Below are 21,555 nucleotides of genomic sequence, written 5' to 3'. Positions count from 1 at the left end.
AATTCACATAGGTTCATAGGTTCATAGGTTCATACTAGGCTATCTGCCCGAGGGCATTTACAAGCCTAGCCCATAGTTTTGTGGCTTACGCCACCCCTTTAGTATGGGGAACTATACCCATTATTTTGCTGTGCCTCTGTCGAGCAGTGACACTGAGGTAATCCCTGGGGTATATCTGCGATCTCCCATCCATTGGTCAAGATTTCTCTTGAACAAGGCCAGCGAGGTGCTCTGCCTCACATATACTGGGATTTTATTCCACAGCATAGGGAGTCTTTGGGTGATGAATCTATCCCTCCAGCACGTCCTATTAATAGCCGTGTCGAGGTTTAATGTTCATTTCTTTCCAGGTGTCTCCTGTAGCATAGCTATTTGCAAACTATTTTATTTATTTATTTCAGTTTGATGACTGGGGAAGTCCACTGGGCCAAGAATAGCCAGTTTTCAGTGGAGGCCCAGGGAGAAAAGCTCCATTAAACAATAACAGACATGCATATCAAGCAGAGTAACACCTGCTGAGAGTACAATTAACAAATATGAACAGATAACATTTGCATACAGAGTAGTTGTAGTGACAGTGGACATCACTCTGTAATCAGACTAAACTTTAATATGACTTTTACAGAAATAAGGATTTTTGCATTTACAAAATAAAGGATGCAAAAAGAAAGTACAGTTGTGTACACTTACCATAAATGTAGATGTTTGAGTGTTTTCACTGTTGCAGTCATTACATTTGGGTAATCTGCTGGCAGGTTGCCCTCGGTCAGCCTGATTAACAAAGTCTTGGGTCCTGCGTCGGTTGCTGTCCCTTCTTCCATAATGTCAGGTCGTCAGGGGTATAAAACATGCAGCTGACGTCATTACATCAGTTTTTCTGGCCCCAGATGTCAGGTGCCCCCCAAATGGGGAGCAAAATATATAAATAATTGTAAACACAAAAATGTATACCTCCAAACAAAAGCAAATACACCAAAAAGGCTTTTAAGTGTAGAAAAATAAAGGAGAGGCATAGTAAGAGAAGAAACAGGGGGCTTGAGGGAGGGTAACCAAGACTGCAACAGTGAATACACTCGAACATCTACATTTATGGTAAGTGTACACAACTGTACTATGTTCTTCATGTTTCACTGTTGCAGTCATTACATTTGGGTAGATTCCCAAAGCTAAGGTTGGGAGGATGGATTTATACAGTATTACGACCAGCTATAAGGCCCTGCAAAACAGCAGTGGCAAAGCCAGCTCTGGATTTAGAGATAATTGGTAAGTGATAGTGCTTGGTGAAAGTATGAACTGAACTCCAGGTAACAGCTTCTAGAATATCCCTAGTAGGAATACCTCTGAGAAAGACTGTAGAAGTAGATGCAGCCCTGGTGGAATGGGATCTGATCCCCTGGGGGATAGGTTTTCCATGGTGCTTATAGCAGAAATGAATGCAATGGCTTATCCATTTGGAAATGGTTCGCTTTGAAATAGCCTTTACTTCTGCCTCTGCAGCAAATGCTACCAGCAGTTGTTCAGATTTTCTTCAAGATTTAGTCCTGTCCAAGTAAAATCTAAGTTGTCTGTGTACATCCAATGAATGCAGAATCCGCTCCCCTTTGTTCTATGGATTGGGAAAGAAAGTTGGCAAATGAATGGACTGATTAGGAGCCACACTGGATACCACCTTCGGCATGAAGGATGGGTTGGCCCTGAGTGACACCCTGTCCGCATGAAAGATGATGAAAGGCTCCACTGCCATAAGGGCCTGTAATTCAGAAATCCTTCTAGCCGAAGTGATTGCTAAAAGGAAGGCTGTTTTCCAAGAAAGGAATTTTAAGTCTGCAGTAGCAGCGGTCTCGAAAGGAGGTAGAGTGAGTTTTTCCAATACAAAGTTAAGGTCCCAGGCAGGGGTTGGAGCTCTCCTGGGTGGCCTTAAGTTTTTGGCCCCTCTGAGATACTGCTTTAACAGAGGATGAGAGAAGGGGGGGGGTGGTTCTGTGCTGTAATGAACTGAAACGGGTGAGGCATGGATTTTTATGGAAGAAAAAGATAGGCCCTTGTGAACACAAGGGCCTAAGTATTGCAAAATCTGAAGTAAATTGGGCATTGCTGTGGCCATCCCTTGAGACTGATTCCAGGCACAGAATCTTTTCCATTTCTCAGCATAAGATTTTCTGGTACTAGGTCTTCTCGCCTCCAAAATGACATCCATCACAGGTTTGCTGAGGGATGCTAAGGGAGAATTTAAGTGATTGGCCAAGCTGCAAGATTCAATGTTTGGAGCTGAGGGTGCAGAATTTGGTTGTTCTGCTGAGACAGTAAGGTCAGTGTCCGAGGCAGGTGCCATGGAGAAAGTTGTGACAGATTGCGTAGTAGTAGGTACCAGTGTTGGCAAGACCAGTCTGGAGCAAGCAAAATCATCTTTGGTTTGTCCTGTTTAACTTTTAGTAGAACTTTGGAGAGCAAAGGCAAAGGTGGAAAAGCATAAACTGGTTTTCCCAGCTGAAGGACAGAGCATCCACTTTCCAGGCTTTTTTGTGAGGAGTTCTTGTGCAAAATTTGTCCAACTGGTAGTTCTGGGGTGAGGCAAAGAGATCTGTCTGGGCTCCCCCATTTGCGTGTCAACATGTTGAAAATCCGTGGTTCCAGTTTCCATTCGTGTGGGTCCAGGAGATTTCCGCTTAGATCGTCTTCCAAAATATTCAGCTTTCCTGGCAGGAATTGGGCTTGTAGTTGTACTTGATAGCTCAAGGTCATGTTCCACAATGCCATGGCTTGTCTGCAGAGGGGGTAGGAATGTGTATCCCCCATGCTTGTTTATGTACCACATAACTGTGGTGTTGTCCATCTTTACCATTAGTTGCCATGGATGAAGGTAGTCCTTGAAGGCTGTCAGTGCATTCTGTACAGCTAGCATTTCTTTTTGATTGATATGAAGGTGCATTTGATTCGAGCTCCATTTGCCCTGAATGCACTTCCCCTGCCAGATGAGCTCCCCATGCATAGTCTGATGCGTCTGTAGTTAGGGTTTGGGTGGCAGGGGGTGGTGTGATGGCAGTCCCTTGTTTTGATGGCAGGCCTCTGTCCACCAAAGGAACTCTAGTTGCAGGCAAGGTATGATAGGAATCATTGTTTCCAGGCTGTGAGAATGTTGACTCCATAAACATTTTAAGTACCACTGAAGTTTCCTCATATGCAGTCTTGCATATAGAATTAGAAGAATGCAGGAGGCCATGAACCCCAAGGCTTGCAGTATTTGTCTTGCTGACAGCAGGGTTTTTGTGGCCACCTGTTTGAAGTAAGTCACCAACTGAATTTGTTTTTCTGGCATAAGTTAAGCCATCTGAGCAGTTGTATTCAAGCTTGCACCCAGAAATGTTATTTTTTGAGAGGGTACTAGTTGTGATTTCTTTTCGTTTATGGTGTACCCTAGGCAAGTTAGAACCCTTTTTACAAACGCCAGATGTTTTAGAAGAATGGCCTTGTTTTCTGCCTGAAATAGACAATCGTCCAGGTATGGATATATTTGAATATTTCTTTGCCTGCAAAATGCAATTACTGGAGCCAGGCACTTTGTAAAGACCCCGGGCGCAGTAGATAAGCCAAAGGGCAGTGCAGAGAACTGATAATGCAAAAAGCCTGCTTTGAGGCGGAGGTATCTTCTGCAAGATTCCCTGATTGGGATATGCAGGTATGCCTCTTTTAGATCCAGAGTTGCCAACCAGGCATCTTTGCCTAGCATAGGAAGTAACTGCTGAAGAGTCAGCATCTTGAATTTTGGAATGTCCACAAAGGTGTTTAGAGTAGACAGGTCCAGAATTGGACGCTATGATTGGTCTTTTCTGGGTACCAGGAAAAGTCTGGAATAGAAATCTTGTCCCTTTTCCTCTTCTGGTACTAGTGGAATTGCCTCCATTTTTAAGAGGGGAAAGTACTTGTTTCTGAGCCTCTGCACACTGATTTGGGGGCAGGCCTGGCAAACCGCTTGGAGTTGGCAATGTGTGGAAATGAAATCTGTATCCCTGGGACACTATATTTAAAACCCATTTATCCTGGGTTATAAGTTGCCAGTTTTTTGCGTGAAGTGCCAGTCCCCCCCAAAGGGGTGGCTAAAAGGTAAGTGCTTGGTAATTCTAAAGGAGAGTCATTGAGACTGTTTACCATAGGGGTGTCTTGTTGTTTCCAAATTTGGAAGAGGAGGCACCCCCCACTGCTTAGTTCTGAAAGTCCCTTGGGGCTGAAACTTGGTGCTTTTGGCATGTCTGGGTCTGGTTTGAGTGGCTCTGGAAGGAACTGGAAAGGACCAGTTCTTAGTGGGCCAGTGCCTACTAAATCTTGGAGGTTGTACTTGTAAGAAATCTTTCACAGTCTGCATAGATTTAGCCTTATCTTCCATCTTTTTTAGGACTTCTATAGCTTATTGCCAAACAGACGGTCCTGCTGCAAAGGAGCGTCCAACAATTTTGCTTTAACATGATCAGGCAGAGATTGGTCCTTAAGCCAAACATGCCTTCTAAGCACAGACTCAGTAACAGCAGCCCTGCAAGAGGCCTCCAAAGAATCAAAACTACATTGCAAAGTATGTTTTCCAACTTGTTCAGCTGAATGCAATAAATCCTGTAAATCTTTATTTTCCACACAGTCAGAAATCAACATCATTTTCTGTTTAAGCAGCCCCATGATATGCTGCTGATATTTTAGCATATGAAATTGACAGTTTAAAGCCCTGATTGCCAAGGTTGCAGAAGTATAAACCTTTTTCCCCATCTATCCAGAGCCCTGGAGTCTCTATCAGAAGGGGTAGGATTTTTAGCAGAAGAAGCCTTAATGCCCTTGGGCCCCTGAGAAATGGTTTCAGGGTCCGCAACAGGATTTTTGAAAAGGAATTTGTGGGAATCAGGAACCCTGTAGTATTTGTCTGGCTTACAAGGGGCCAGAGGCAGAGAATTAGGGGCTATACTGGATTCTGAAAACACAACAATGTCTAGTACAGGAGGTATAGCCAAAGGCCTATGCTGAGGAAGAAGAAGAAAATCCCTAAGCCTCTTTTTGGATTTAGAAAAATCCTGACTTTCTCAGTGGAAATGTTCCTGTAAGGTATGTAAAGTTTCCCCAAAAGAAAAATCCTCAGCGGGAGAAGCAGAAGGAATGGAATCCTCTGCATCAAAGTTCTCATAAGTAGATATAGACAAAAGCCTGTTCATTAGAAGAGTCAGAAAAAATAGAATCCTGTTCAGAAGATTCACAGTCAAGTTCAGCTCTAGGCCTCTTTGAAGGTGGGGATTGGCTACCCCTGATTAGAGTAAATTAAATCTTCAGCCATTTTGATCACTTGTTTTTTAGGCATAGGGGCCTGCACATGTGGCCTAGGCATCGGTTTTTTACACATAGATCGAGATTTTGGCCTTCATTGTGAAGACTGCTTTGGTTTAATATACAAATCTGTAGGCCTGAATACACCCTCAGAAGACGGTGCCTGCACAGCGGCTCCGAACCCATCCAAGGTAGAGACATCCGCGGGTTCCATAATTGAAGCATCTCGCGGCATACCGGACTCTGAATGGGTCTCAGAAGAGGCCTGCGAATCAGAAGTAGTGGGTATCAGGGGCTGCGAAAGCGCCTCACTGAGTACCGGTGAACTGGTGACTGGCTTAGGAGAAGCGTTGTCGGCAGTTTTGGACCTCAACGGCCTGTCTCTGTCTTTTTCTTGGCGTTTTTTAGGTATTCTGGTAGTCGGATTGCTAACCAACGTCATCTCTGGATAATTAAACCATGCTCCAAAATATTTAGAAGCAAAAATGTACTGACGACAGATAGGGCGTTGATTAAATAAAGCACAGAACCGAAGCAAGGTACATCGTGGTCAGGGCCTAGGCAAGGAATACAGTACAAGTGAAAATCCTTATGAGGTATTTGCTTCCCACAAGTAATACAATTATTAACTTTACTGACATCGGTAAGGAACAAGAAAAAGTTTCCCCAATGGGGTACTTAGCTTTTTAGTTGAAAACTTCGGTTCTGAAACTCAAAAACAAAAATTTCAGGAGTCGGCTGACCGGCACTTGCGAACTGCTTCTGCTTCAGGCACCGAGCGGCAAGAAAGGCTGATGTAATGGTGTCAGCTGCATATTTTATACCCCTGACGACCTGACATCATGGAAGAAGGGACAGCAACCGACGCAAGACCCAAGACTTTGTTACTCAGGCTGACTGAGGGCAACCTGCCAGCAGATTACCCAAATGTAATGACTGCAACAGTGAAGCACGAAGAATATCATTAATCCTGCATATCAGGTAGACTATATACTGCATGCTGACAGTATAATTAAGTACATATGAAGAGATGCTTTTGGTTACGGATTGGCTGTAGTGACAGTAAGCAATTATCCATATAAGGAAATAATTTTAGCATTCAGAGTTTTCCTTATTGAATATATTTCCAGACAAAATAATTTCAACATTTCATAAGATATAAATATAAATCTCAGATATAATGAAAATGGGGGTAAGAAAAGCAGTCCAGCAGTAACTGTAGAGTTTTGTAAGTTAGGAGAATGGTAGGATGGTAGTAATAACTACAGATGCGATGTTTGCTCTGAGAGTGTTGATGGAGAAGTACAGAGAATGTCAGAAGGAGTTGCATTGTGTCTTTGTGGATTTAGAGAAAGCATACGACAGGGTGCCTAGGGAGGAGTTGTGGTATTGTATGAGGAAGTCGGGAGTGTCAGAGAAGTATGTAAGAGTGGTACAGGATATGTACGAGGGTAGTGTGACAGTGGTGAGGTCTGCGGTGGGAGTGACGGATGCGTTTAAGGTGAAGGTGGGATTACATCAAGGTTCAGTTCTGAGCCCTTTCTTATTTGTAATGATGATGGACAGGTTGACAGACGAGATCAGACAGGAGTCCCCGTGGACTATGATGTTTGCAGATGACATTGTGATCTGTTGTTAGAGTAGGGAACAGGTAGAGGAGACCCTGGAGAGGTGGAGATATGCTCTAGAGAGAAGAGGAATGAAGGTCAGCAGGACTAAGACAGAATATATAAGAGTGAATGAGAGGGAGGATAGAGGAATTGTGAGGATGCAGGGAGTAGAGGTGGCGAAGGTGGATGAGTTTAAGTACTTGGGATCAGCAGTTCAGAGTAATGGTGAGTGTGGAAGAGAGTACAGGCAGGATGGAGTGGGTGGAGAAGAGTGTCAGGAGTGATTTGTGACAGACGAGTACCTGTAAGAGTGAAAGGGAAGGTCTACAAGTGGGTAGTGAGACCAGCTACATTATATGGGTTGGAGACAGTGGCACTGACAAAAAGGCAGGAGTCAGAGCTTGATGTGGCATAGCTGAAGATCTTAAGATTTGCACTGGGTGTGACGAGGATGGAGAGGATTAGGAATAAGTATATTAGAGGGTCAACCCAGGTTGGAAGGTTTGGAGACAAAGCCAGAGAGGCAAGATTACGTTGGTTTGGACATGTGTTGAGGAGGGATGCAGAGTATATTGGGAAAAAGATGCTAAGGATGAAGCTGCCAGGTAACAGGAAAAGAGGAAGGCCTAAGATAAGGTTTATGGATGTGGTGAGAGAGCACATGCAGGTGGTTGGTGTCACAGAGCAAGATGCAGAGGACAGGAAGAAATGGAAACAGTTGATCTGCTGTGGAGATCCCCGACGGGAGCAGCCGAAAGAAGAAGAATGGTAGTAATAAGCAGAACTGAGTTGTACACAGGCGTCGACAGGGAGAGACTTTAACTGCTGGGAAAAAAAAGATGATTGAGGAGGGGCTCATGCAGGGGAAAAGCAGGGGCATATCCATTTAGAGGATAGGTAGGAATGTAGGAGGAATTTGAAGTTGGTGTGGTTTGGAGTTCACTACTCACTCTTTTTTATATTTATCTGTAAGACCATTCAGATTGAAAGACATTACAGAAACCATCATTTTCCTACAAAGTTATTATTACCACCTTTTATATACAACTGCTCTTTTGCTAAATTTCTAATTGCAACTTTTATGTTACATGTATATACTGTTCGGCATTTTGGTCTTTTATACAGTTGTTTCATGTCATATCCATTTGCACTTATGTCACATCTTACATAAATTTTTTTTTTTTTGAAAGCCCTCAAGCAGAATAAAACAACCCCCCCCCCTAAAAAAAACTCTCCTAAAACGTACAAACTTAACAATAACACATAAAACTATGAATATCTTCAAATACTGAAGTTTTTGCTTCCTAATAAGAACCTAAAGTCTCAGTTGATAGTTACACAGACAGGCTAAAGTTAACCAAAAAGTAAGTTTAGTCATGTTAAGATGGATGGTACAGCTGGGCTATTAGTGTTATTTGATTTTATCTGTATAACTCTCCGAGTTGAGAAAACACTTGAATGCTTTCAGCAAACAGTTTCTCCTAGCCATTTCTCTTTATCAAATTGTCTTCTAGTAACATGCAAACCAGACACAAAACTGCTAAGGATACCTTGTTTATCACAAAAAAAGCCATACAACATTCAATATTCTTTTTCATTTACATGCTTTGTAATAAACTTGTTACTGGATAACGCCTAGAGTTTTTACCCAGTCATTTCCCTATGCAAGTATGGGAAGAGCACACCGATTTTTCTTTTGTCATACTCTCTTAACCAGACCCTTCTGCTCCCCCACCCCACATCTCTTCCCCTCCTCATTTTTCTTCATTGCAATACCTACATTTCTTCAAACATGAGCAAAGAAAAACAGAAAAGAAGGGTGAACAAGAAAAAACAAAAACACTTGTTTATATTAGTATCCCCATTGCATTAAAAAAACTGAGAAAACGATTTCAAGGCTAACTGGTTTTGTATTACCTTTAAAGTTGTCACACCCCAATTGTTTTCAGGGAACATTATGTCCTAGTCAATTTCTCTGTTCTTTTTTCTTTTCCCTCACCCAATCACCTACTACCAGAATTTCTCCAGTTTCTCTTTGTCAGATTGTCTCCATGCAGGCATGAAGACCAACAGCAGAAATGCTACTTAGTATACATATTTCCAAGTGCTAGAAAAAAAAAGCCTTATATTATTCAATATTCTTTTCATTTACTTGCTGTGTCTTAAAACAAAAGTCCCTAATCAGTTATTTCCCCATGCAGGAATTAAAAAGAAAGCACATTAACTTGAACTCTGTTGTGCCCCCTTAACCAGGCTCCCTTTTTCCTTATCATTACATCGCCTATGTTTCTCATAACTACACAAGAAGAAAATAATAGGGGCGAAAAATAAAAACACCTGTATACAATCCCCATTACACCGAAAAATAGCATGCAAGGAAAACCATGCAACACAGATACAGTACTATTAAGAAAAGAAAGTGTTTTCTTTACTTACACTTATCATTCTCCCCCTCTTACTTCTTTATTTGATGTTGTCAATTTTCATTTGTTCCTCAACTCTTGGGACAGACTCCCCTGTTACCTAAACCCTGGGAGGACTCCAAGGAAGGATATTGCTGAGTACCATTAAACCAAAAGCTGCTCTGGCCCTAGAGACCATATCAAATTTGTAACGGCAATAAAAGTATGAGGACTGGCCCTAGTTGCAGCTGCACACACATTTAGAGAAGCACTAGACAAAAAGGCTGAAGAAATAGCCACAGATCTTATGTAATGTTCTCTTGGTGGTTGCCCAATTTATTATAAACAATGGTAACACAATCAGTCAGTTATTTAGCTAATGTTACTTTAACAGAGTGATCTGACCAATTCTGAATCTGAAAAAAAATGCAAACAGTTGTTCTGTTTTTCTAAAATCTTTCATTCTATGTGGGTAAAAACATAATTGTCTGTGAATGCCCAATAGGTGTATCATATATTCTCCTTTACTTGAAAAATCTGAAAGAAGACTGGTAAATTGTTTGATTCATATTAGAGTCTGACTCCACCTTAGGAAGAAAGGAAGGGTTGGATCTTAAAGATAACCTGTCTTTATGAAAAGCCAAGTAAGGGGGCTTAGAATACAAGGCCTGCAATTCAGAAACCCTTCTGGCAAAGGTAATTTCTACTAAATATATAATTTTCCAAGTTAAATATTTTAGTTGTGTCTTAGCTGAAGATTCAAAGGAGACTGGGTTACAGCTTGCAATACTATATTTAAACCCCAAAGAGGTGTAGGATCTTTAATAGAATGTCTAAGGAAAAGTGTTCCTGTTAGAAAAGCTCAAAGTTTGCAAGATGCTAGAGATGAATTATCTATTCCAACATGAAAGCAGGAGATAGTAGCTAATTGTCCTTCAATGACAACTGATGCTAGAAATTCCAGAACTCTAGATCCCTTTTCTGCTCCTGTCTGTAATTTAATTTTGTTGTACCCAAAATAAAAATGCTTTTCATTTACTTTTGTAAAGCTTTTTGGTGGAAGTTTTGTGAAATGATAAAAAAATATGACAGACTTAGGAGAATAGCCTGGGCTGTCTAGCAATTAATGGAAGTGAAGACACCATGCAGTCAATTTTAGGCCCAGAATGTCTGGTTGAGTTGAGTCTGTTGGGTGAGACAGAAGGTCTGGAGTTGGATCCAGGACCCAAGAGGGGGCGAAGATGAGACCAAAAAAAGGGAAACCAAACCTGATGAGGCCAATAAGAGCAATGAAGATTACTGTGCTCTTCAACTGAGATGCTTTCTGAAGAAATTTAGGGATGAGGGGTATAGGTGTAAAGGACACTGGTGCACCAGTCGTGAAGTACAGCATCTCTTGGCGACTCATCGGATGGGGGGAATGAGGAAAAAGAACCTGCTGCACTTCTTGTTGAGAAGGAATGCAAAAAGGTCACAGCACGGTTGACCCCATCAACGGAAAATCCTCCACCACCTTCATGTTGACAGACCACTCATGAGGCACTGGAATAGACCTACTTAACATGTTTGTAATCATGCTAGACTTCCCAAAAATGTGTTTCTATCAGAAATTGATTGTTTGAGATTGCCCACTGTCACACTCTTACAACTTCTAGACACAGAGTGTAAGATACGGTTCCCTCTTGTTTGCTGATGTACCAGACAACTGACATATTGTCTGTCTGAATCGCAATAGTCCCAGTGGAGAGAATGTCTTGGAAAGGGAACAACGCTAAAAGGACGGCTCTCATTTCCAAAACACTGACATGTGTGTTGGCCTCTTCAGGGGATCATGTGCCTTGGAGTGTCCTTTCAAGGAAGTGCCCCCCACCTGATCTGGGAGGCATCCATGGTCACTATGGTCTTGGGGTGGGGACAACCTTTTTGCACTTGACTTGACTGTTTCCATCATTGGAGATATATTTTGCAAGCTTGAGTAATCTTTATCTGATTGGACAGAGGTTGCAAAGAATGGACCACTGAGTAGTTAATGTCCACTGAAGTATCCTCATAAGGTACCCTGACAATGGAGCTAGGATGACTGCTGCTGACATGCATCCTAAAGCTTGAAGATTAATCAAGCTGAAAGAAGAGAGTTTTGGAGGATTTTCCTGACCTGGAACTGAATAGTCTGAACTCTTGCCAGAGGAAGAGATGCTGCTTTTGCATGATCACACTGAAAGAAGAACCAATGAATTCTAACATCTGAGTTGGTTCCAGATGAGATTTGCTGTAACTGATTGAAATACCCAGATGAGAGCATACCTGCAGTACGTGATCTTGGGCTTGTATCAGTTTATGACTGGTCAGTGTCGTGATGAGCCATTCGTCTAGATACATAAACACTCGGAATCCTTGTGAACTGTCACTACTGCCATATACTTAGTGAACACTCTGGGAGTTGTGGTGAGACCAAAGGGCAGAGCTCTGAACTGGTAATGAATGGCTCCCAGATGGAAGCACAGGTATCTCCTGGAGCATCTGTTCATTCTGATATGATAGCATGCATCCTTAAGATCTACTGAGCACATCAAATTGTCCTGATGCAGAAAAGGCAGAATGGATTGAACCGTGACCATTCAAACTTTGTATTTTTAAATGACTGATTTAGATTGTAAACACATTCAGAATGCGTGTCTGACAGTTAATTTTCTGGCCACAGGCCGAACATTTTTTAAAACCCAAGGGCTGCTTCTCTGACGTTTTAACTCAAGGCAGAAAGATACAGAACTAGATCAATAATCAAAGTGCCAAGAAGTGAAAAAGTATAAAGATAAAGATTTTTTTTAATCTAAATAATTATAAATATAGAAATATACCAATTATGGTAAAGACAAAAGTACCTAAAGGTACAGAAAGAACTATCAACAATGGTAAATTATACAGAAGTACACATGTACTTTGAAGGGAGAAGGGAAGAAATGCTAAAAAAAGAAAAAAAAATAGGATATATAAAATATAGATATAGATATTAAGATGTAAAGTTTAAGATGGGAACAATTATTAAACTGACTGTAATAAAAAAAAATACGGACTTGAGAGCTAAGGCAGCAAACAAGATCTGAGGTATGTTATGGACTAGGGCACTATGGGAAAAGGGAGGAGCTCAAGAGCTTTCAGTGATCCATGAGCTAGTAGAAGCAGCTGAGTCGGATCACAAGATTGCATCCGAACCAAAGAACTGAGGAACAAATGAAAACTGACATCAGATCAAATGCTTCCACTTTGTCAAATAACTGTGGATACCATGTACAACCATCCATTTAAAACCTTGAGTTTATTAGACCAAACGACAATAAAAACTGTTAAGTAACTTAAATTCATATTGAAAAAACACAAATTATGGTTATGGTTTCGTCTTCTTCCTGTCTGGACTTCATCAGAACCTAACAGATTTTACTGTGCTTTGGTATAATAAACTCATCAAGTTTTTGAATGGATAGTCATACATGGTATCCACAGTTATTCGACCAAGTAAGAGCACTATGTGAGCATTTGTTTAATGGTTTTCTTGGGACCTTGTCATATGCCTTCTCCAAGTCTAGGAATGCCCTGTTGGACTCTTTCCTCATCAGTACCTTCTTCTCAACTATCTGCCTTACTGGAAACATCAGGTCAGTTCTACCGCATTCTGATCCAAACCTGAGCTGTTCATCTCCCATCTTACATTCTACTACTTTGTGCATCTGTTCATCAATCACCCTCTCCAGAACTTTCATGCAATGTGACAGGAGTTTGATGCCTCTGTACTACTGGGTGGGAGGATGGCAGAATGGTTAAGGTGTTTACCTTGAAGACACAAGGTGCAGGGTTTGATTCTCACATGGGGTAATTGGCTAGTCTTAAAAAATGGCCCACAAGGACAGTTTGCCTAGTACTAATCTATGAACCACAGTAGCGGATATCTCCATTCTTCTTGTACACTGGCAAGAGTATGCCTATTTTCCATTCATCTGGGATATGCCTTTTTCTCCCACACTGCTATGAGTACGCTCAGGAGCCATTTCTCCCCTATCTCACCCAGCATCTTTATCATATCTGCTGTGACCTCATCTGAGCCTGCTGGTTTCACTGACTTCATTTTCCTTAATGCTATTCTTACTTCTTCTAGGGTGGGATCCTCTTCTTCCCTTATTGTAGGCTGTGTCTAGGGCAGTAGAACTTTTGTGGGGTTTTCTTCATTTAGAAGCTGCTGGGAATGCTCTTTCCATCTGCCTTTGATGCCCTGTGGACTGGTAAGCAGGCTGACACTGGCATCCCTTATGAAGGGTGTGTATCTTCCTTATTTCCGTCTTTGCTTTGCAACCTTCTCAAAAGTCCAAAAACCAAAGAATGGCAAACAAAAGGCAGAGGGACAAAGTAAATTCACTCTGTAAGCTTTTACTAAAGCTTAATTTACTTTGTCCTCTGCCTTTTGTTTGCCATTCTTCGTTTTTTGGACTTTTGAGAAGTTTGTTTTGTTTGCCTATTTTCTTTGCTTTGCAACCTGATATAGTTTCTTTATGCCACCTACTGAGTCACTTTCCAGAAGCTGGTTCAGTGCCTCCAATGCCCTGTTCTTTGCTACTGCAACTCCTTTCTTAGGTTCTTTGTCTCCGACTTTTTCCTGCACTCCTCCTTTCTTTTGATGACTTTCTGGACTTCTGCATTCCACCACCAGCTTTCCTTGTGTACCTTATTTCTATACCTAGCTTGGCCACATATCAATGCTGATGTCCTACACATATGTTTTAAGGCTCTGCCATTCTTCTTCAACTCCACCTATTTCCTTCTTCTTCTTGGGGTGGTAGAGACCGGAGTAATTCATTGAATTGTTCAACTTTATCTGCGGTTAACTTCCAGGTCTTCATCCTGATCTCTACTGACCATAGAGCCTTCTCAGACCACTGCTTGCAGCTGATTGTGACAACCAGTAGTTTATGTTGTGGGTCGACTCTTTCACTGGGATGACTTTGCATACCATCTCACTTTAACAAAGATTTTAAACACCAGTACACTAGGCCACTCCAGAATCACAACTGTTTTAGTAATTAGACAGACATACAGATTCTCCAAACACTACGCTGGACAAAGACAAGCTGCCAGTGAATTGTCTTTCAGGTGCCTGGATCTAAGACAACTTAAGGGCACTTAGGATCCTTGCTCCACACAAATATAGCTATTACATGGTAGTTGTGCATGTGGGGGGTAAATGACTTGGGAGAAAAACTCTAGAGATGCAGAGAGACATGTCTAAGTTCTCTACGTATGTCACAAATGCAGGCAAGATTCTAACACTGAGTGGAATCTTTCCTTTTTCAATGAACTAAATAACTGGTGTCATTCTAGAGGTCTAATATGTGTCAGCCTGGAACAAAATGCTTCCAAGTCCTACTTACTTTACAAGGGATGGTCTGCACCTCTCATTAAAAGGCTTCCCCATATGAGCTAAAGACTTTGCTGTTACCATAATGCCTTTTTAGGCAAAGATCAGTCAATGAACATCCCAATGTAGCAAACATATCAATATCAAAACACGATCAAATTAAGGTAGCTCTGACCAAGGCCAGAAGTCTAAATAACAAGCTACCAGACCTTGTGGTACGCCTGCATTTGGAAGGCATCCATATATGGGTAATTACTGACATCTGGTTTAAATGTCCAGAAAGCACTTCCTCCATACTCTGGTTTAGTGCCCACAATGCCTTCAGACTCAATGGCAAGTTTAGTGGTGTGTCCACATTTGACAGAAAACTTATCAGCTCTAAACAGATTTCCAGAGACCCACAAACTGAACTTATTGAACTCCGAATTACACAAAGCCAAATCAACTATCAGTTTATCACCGGTTATAGGACCTCTTCCATTACCCCAGGCATTCATGCAGGTTCCTAAATTTCATGAATGTCACATAAATAAGAACTTTCTGAGAGACTTTACCCATCAATTGACCTACATCATCAAAGCAGGATATCTGCAGATGTTTCTTAACCTAATAAATAAAACTTCAATGGACAAGATTGTTCTAGTCCAACTAGAGAATAAAATATTATTTAACTATTATTTACCGATGTAGAGTCATTGTGCGTGACTCCCCTAGTAACTCCCTCTCCGATGAAGTCAGACCATAAGTGAGTAACATTTGCCCTGTCTAAACCCCATGAAAACAATACATCTAAATTCAATGACTTCGAGTGCATAAATCTCATCAAACTCTATGACAAAGTCTCAAAATTAATTTATAACATCACCCCACACATTGCCTCAGCAGATAGCTTCACCAATCGGCTTTATACCCACATAACAACCACACAGAATCCATGGCCCCATTCTGATCCAAATATACTAGGAAACTGAAAAGCAAACCATTTTGGTGGTCCACCGATATAACTAAAATCTACAATAAAAGGAAAAAACTCAAGAGTATACACCACACCTAAAGACACCAAAGAATGGGAAAATATTAGAAACTGGACTAAGAATTTTACAAAGACTGTTAGCTCTACTAAGGCAGCCTATGATCTCAGCTTGGCATCCAAAGTGAATGACAATTACAAATTCTTCTTCAGTTACGCTAGAAAACTAAAAAACAACACTCAGTTCTCGGAACTCGTACAAAATGGCAAATCCTACTTAACTCACTGAACATTGCCATAACCCTACAAACAAATTTAATGCAAACTTACTCCAGACATGACTATCCAAATCCCTACAATTCTCACAGTTCTCAAACCCCCTATCATCACTAAATAAAATCTTCTGAAAGTGCTGTCCAAGACTAAGAACACTTCCTCCAGGGACCAGATAACGTATTCAGCTACTTGATAAATAGTACCACACACACCCTGATGAAACTACCACGTAAGCAATTTAACCTCAGCCTGGCTACAGGCTTAGTCCCAGAACCATGGTGTACAGCACTGGTGATGCCACTCCATAATCCTTAACAGATCCTACCCTGTCCTGTCAGACCTATTACATGTTTGTAAGCCCAATGGGATCTCAAACTGTTCTACAACATAAACACAGCACGTTGGAAGTATAGGTACATCCATCCATCCATCCCCCCCCCCCTTTTGCTACTTTGTTCATACAGTCAAGGGTGTCACATCAGCAAAGACCATCATCTAGAACCAAAGTTGACACCGTCAGGAGGCTAACCCTGCCCTGTTTTTCTTCCACACCATGCACACGCACTCACACCTACAGCCAATTTAGTGTGTCCAATGCACCTACTACATGTCTTCGGAATATGGGAGGAAACCACAGTACATGAAGAAAACTCACATGAACAAAGTAGGAACATACAAACTCCACACAAAATGTACTCCAGCTGAGAATCAATTCAGACAACCTCTTGCTGTGAGGTGACAAAGCTACTTGCTGCACCACTGTGCCAGTATTGCTCATACCTCTCAACTGTCCGGCTTTTTGCAGAATGTCCAAATTTTTGCTTCAAGTTTTTTTGTCTGTTCCTCATAAAATCTGTGGTTTTCTCAACTTTTGTGGCAAATCAGTGAGGACTGAATTCACTAAATAATGACAGCCACTTGTCAATAACCAGAGGCCAGAATCAAACTCTGTACCTTGTGCCTGTGAGGTGAAATCCTTAATCATCATGCCAAACCCATCAAGCAGAACTAGTCAGTCTCTTCGGAAAAAAAAGGAAACTGACCACTTCTGGCAGTAAAGAGAGGGGAATGTTACTCCTCTTTTTGAAGGCTTGGTATCTCATCAGCACCAGCCTGACATGTGTCACTCCAAAGTAAAAAGTGATCTGGGCAGATGATGTGAATGGCTGAGAAAAGAACAGTGGAGGAGAATAAGTGCCACATGAGGCAATCCAAACCTCTATCAGCCCAAAGATTTGAATGGTCTCTCATATCCTGTACCTTTATCCACTTCTCTCTCCCACATGTAACCTGAAGGACTCCCCACAGCTATATTTCACTTACACTACCTCATTTGCAGTGCCTACCTTTTCTGATACATGCATCATTTCATCATTTTGCAATATTCTCACTTGTGGTACTGCATTTTTGGCCGGGCAACAAAGGGTAAACCCACATTAACGTGCTCTCCTATTTTAAATATTTAAAACAAATAATAAGCCAACATTTTTTTTGCTTGTAATATCTTATTTTGTGATTACAGTATAGCTATACCTGATGATGTTAGCTGCCCAGATGGGGGAGGTGTTGGCGTCATATCTACTCTGAGGGATGATCTGTGGTGAAGACGGCATGTGCACCAGCATTTCCTTAGATACTTTAACATTCTCATTGGCAAAGGAACTTTTTGTTTCTGAAGCAAAGGCCTTATAGTCTACCTAAAAAAAAAATAAAAAGAACAGGATTAACAGATACAAACTCGTATCTGCAAATGCAACTCATGTCCAACAATAAAAATAAAATTAGATAGAAACAATTACATCTCTTTCTCAGGTGAACAAGTGGAAAGGCAAACAATACATATCATAAAATGCTCTGCAACTTTCAGGTCGATGAAGCTATCAAAAATACTTACTACAGCAACAGAATACCATGCAGTTTTGATAAGGCTCAGTTCCTGTTACTTTTCTGCAATCTAGTGCTTCTAAATTCTTCCAAAATATCAGTCCATGGTACAAAACATAGGGTATACATCTAAGAATGACATTCAGCTTGCTAGAGGAAGTTGCATGCCATGTGGTAACATTTGCTCTGAAGAGTTTTTTATGGGATGAGAGGGTGGCCTAATGGTTAAGGTGTTTGCCTTACAAACACAAGGTGCAGGGTTTGAGTCTCACAAGGGATAATTGGCTAGGCTTAAAATGGCTCACATGGGCAGTTAGCTTAGTACTAATCTATGAACCTATGAATACACATTTCATGGAGGCTAGACAACATCCTTATTGTCTGCATTATTTATTAATCATTCAGACAGGTCATGGTATCAAAATGTGAACAACACTAGCCATACTGGAGAAATATATATATATGCAGAAAGTACAGTTTTGTACCTACCATAAATGTAGATGTCCGAACAGGATAGCATCTGCAGTCCTAACAAATGGGTTGTCCTGTCGTCAGGCAGCCCTTCGGTCGGCCGGATTCCAAAGTCTGGGTCTGGCCTCGGCTGGTGTCGCACTTCACCCGACGTCATCTCTGCTGGTCTTCGGGTATAAAGGCATCAGCCGATGCCATTTTCCTCAGTGTTTCTTGCCCCAGATGCCAGATGCCCTCTTGGAAAACTAAATTTTGGATAAATGCCAATGTTTCCAAAAAAATAGTAGGCAAACACAAAAAATAAGCATGTATGTACATATATACAAACAAATACACCATAAGAGATCCCCCCCTAGCTAGCTATTAGGAGGGTAAATACCCTAGGAGTACCACAGAGGGAAGGAGGGTGTAATCCTGACTGCAGATGCTATCCTGTTCGGACATTTACATTTATGGTAGGTACAAAACTGTACTATGTCCTTCAAGGATGCATCTGCAGTCCTAACAAATGGGTAGAATACCATAGCCAAACTAGGGGAGGTGGAAGAAGAATTATGGTGTAGTTAGGATCCCTTGCAATACAGCAGTGGCAAACCCTGCTCGGGATCTAGAGTATAGAGGTAAGTTGTAATGCTTGGCAAATGTATGCACGGAGGTCCAAGTAGCCGCCTCAATAATGTCCTTGGTAGCCACTCCTCGTAAGAAAGCTGTGGTAGTGGCTGTAGCCCTTGTAGAGTGAGGTCTTATGTTCTGTGGAATTTGCTTTCCATGGTAGGAGTAACAGAATCTTATGCAATTTCCTATCCACTTGGGGATTGTCTGTTTGGAAATTGCTTTTCCTTCCCTTCCTGTTGCATAAGCTACTAAAAGCTGGTCAGTTTTTCTATTGCCCTTGGTTCTGTCCAGGTAGTAGCGCAACTGTCTATGTACATCCAAGGTATGCAGCAGTCTTTCCCCCCTGTTCTGTGGATTGGGAAAGAAGGTAGGTAGGTGGATTGCCTGGTTTAGAGACACTCTGGATACCACCTTAGGCATAAACGTAGGATTAGTTCTCATGGACACTCTATCTTGATGAAAGATTAGGAAGGGTTGTACTGCCATTAAGGCCTGTAGTTCCGAAACCCTTCTTGCTGAAGTAATTGCCAGTAGGAAAGCAGTTTTCCAGGATAGGTGTTGAAGATCTGCTGTTGCTGCTGGTTCAAATGGAGGGAGTGTCAATTTTTCTAGCACAAAGTTCAAGTCCCATGCTGGTAATGGTGGTTTCCTAGGAGGTTTTACATTCTTGATTCCTCTGAGGAACTGCCTGAGTAGAGGATGTGAGAAGACAGGGGATCAAGCTGTATTCTGCAGAAATAGCTGATGCATGTATCTTGATGGATGAATAGGACAGGCCTGTATGGAGAAGCTATGCCAAGTACTCCAGGATGTTAGCAATATCTATCTTTGACACATCTTTTCCTCTTTCAGTACTCCAAATGACAAACCTTTTCCATTTTCCTGCATAGTTCCTTCTTGTTGAAGGTCTGCGGCCTCAAGGATAATGTCTTTAACCCTTTGGGATAAATCTGGGTTAGTTGCTGTTATGTAATGTTCCAGGCAGTCAGTTGCAGAGTTTTTAGGTTTGGATGCATGATGTTGTAGTCGTTCTGAGTTAACATCAAAGGCATCAGGGTAGTGTCCACGTTCTCCCCGAGACATGCTCCTCAGCAATGGATACCAGTGTTGTCTTGGCCAATTTGGAGCTATCAGAATTATCCTTGGACGTTCCTCTTTGATTTTCAATAGTACCTTGTGCATCAAAGGAAGAGGTGGAAATGCATATGCTGTCAGGCCTTTCCAACTGAAGGATAGAGAGTCCACCTTCCAAGCAAGTGGGTGGTATGTCCTTGTGCAGAATTTCTTGAGCTGGTGATTGAGTGGGGATGCGAATAGGTCTATTTGTGGCATTCCCCATTTCTTTGTGATGGCCTTGAAGATGTCCGGGTGTAGCATCCATTCGTGAGCATCCGAGGTAGTTCTGCTTAACATGTCTGCTAGGATGTTTTCTTTTCCCGGTACAAATATTGCCTGTAACTGGATGTTGTAGCTCAGAGCCATATTCCAAAGGTCCAGAGTCATTCTGCATACGGGGTATGAATGCGTGCCTCCCTGTTTGTTGATGTACCACATGACTGTGGTGTTGTCTGTCCTTATCATTAAATGGCCTTCTTTGAGGAATGGTCTGAAATTCTGGATTGCTAGTTTTACTGCCAGCATTTCTTTTTGATTTATGTGCAGGTGCAGCTGGTCTGGAGTCCATAATCCTTGTATGCATTTGTCCAGCATGTGTGCCCCCAACCTAGGTCTGAGGCGTCTGTGATGGTTTGGCTTGCTTGAAAGTTGTGGAAGGGCAAGCCTGGGTTTGACTGACATGCTTGAGCCCACCATAGGAACTCTTGTTTCAGGCATGGGATTAGTGGTATTTCGGTTTCTAAGCTGTGCCTGTGTTGAGACCATAAATTCTTTAGGTACCACTGTAGCTTTCTCATATGCAGTCTGGCATGGGGACCAGGATTATGCATGATGCCATGAAGCCCAAGGCCTGCAGTACTTTCCTTGCTGTTAGTTTGTTCTCCTTTGTTAATGCCAAGAAGTAAAGAGGGAGTTGTTCTTGTTTTTCTGCAGTTAGGAATGCCATCTGTTTTACTGTGTCCAATTCCGCACCCAAGAATGTTCTTGTTTGGGATGGTATCAGTCTTGACTTTTTTAAATTGACTGTGTATCCCAGGGCTTGTAGTAAGCAAATGACCCTTTGTAAGTCTTTTGTCAGCTTGCTTTTGTTGTCCGCTTGTATCAGGCAGTCGTCCAGGTATGGATAAATTTGGATTCCCTGTAGCCTGCAATGAGCGATTACTGATGCCAGGCATTTTGTGAATACTCTGGGCGCAGTAGATAAGCCAAAGGGCAATGCTGAGAATTGATAATGCTCTGATCCTGCAAGAAATCTGAGGTATCTTCTGCAATTTGGTCGTATGGGGACGTGCAGGTATGCCTTCCTGAGATCTAGAGTTACCAGCCAACACTCCTTGCCCAGCATGGGAAGACGTTGCTGTAGGGTCAGCATTTTGAATTTTGGGACAATGATGAATGTGTTTAAAGCGGACAGGTCGAGAATAGGTCTCCAACTTTTCTCTTTTCTTGGTACTAAGAAGAGTCTGGAGTAGAATCCTTTGCCCTGTTCTGTTGGTGGTACTCTTTCCA

General features: G+C 41.8%; 1 protein-coding gene across 1 annotated transcript in view; it reads right to left on the bottom strand.

Moving 5' to 3' along the window:
- IBTK (inhibitor of Bruton tyrosine kinase) overlaps window positions 1–21,555 on the bottom strand; it is a 1,862,448-nt gene that overhangs the window by 359,008 nt on the left and 1,481,885 nt on the right. Inside the window, exon 23 of the mRNA XM_044074098.1 lies at window positions 17,494–17,657. Coding sequence (XP_043930033.1) covers window positions 17,494–17,657 — 164 coding nt within the window. The remainder of the gene's footprint in view (window positions 1–17,493; window positions 17,658–21,555) is intronic.

Source organism: Protopterus annectens, chromosome 1.part1 (genome assembly GCF_019279795.1).
Source record: "Protopterus annectens isolate FY-2018-M chromosome 1.part1, PAN1.0, whole genome shotgun sequence".
NCBI lineage: Eukaryota > Metazoa > Chordata > Ceratodontiformes > Protopteridae > Protopterus > Protopterus annectens.
Note: the sequence above shows the minus strand (reverse complement) of the source record. Positions and strands in the feature narration are given on the sequence as shown.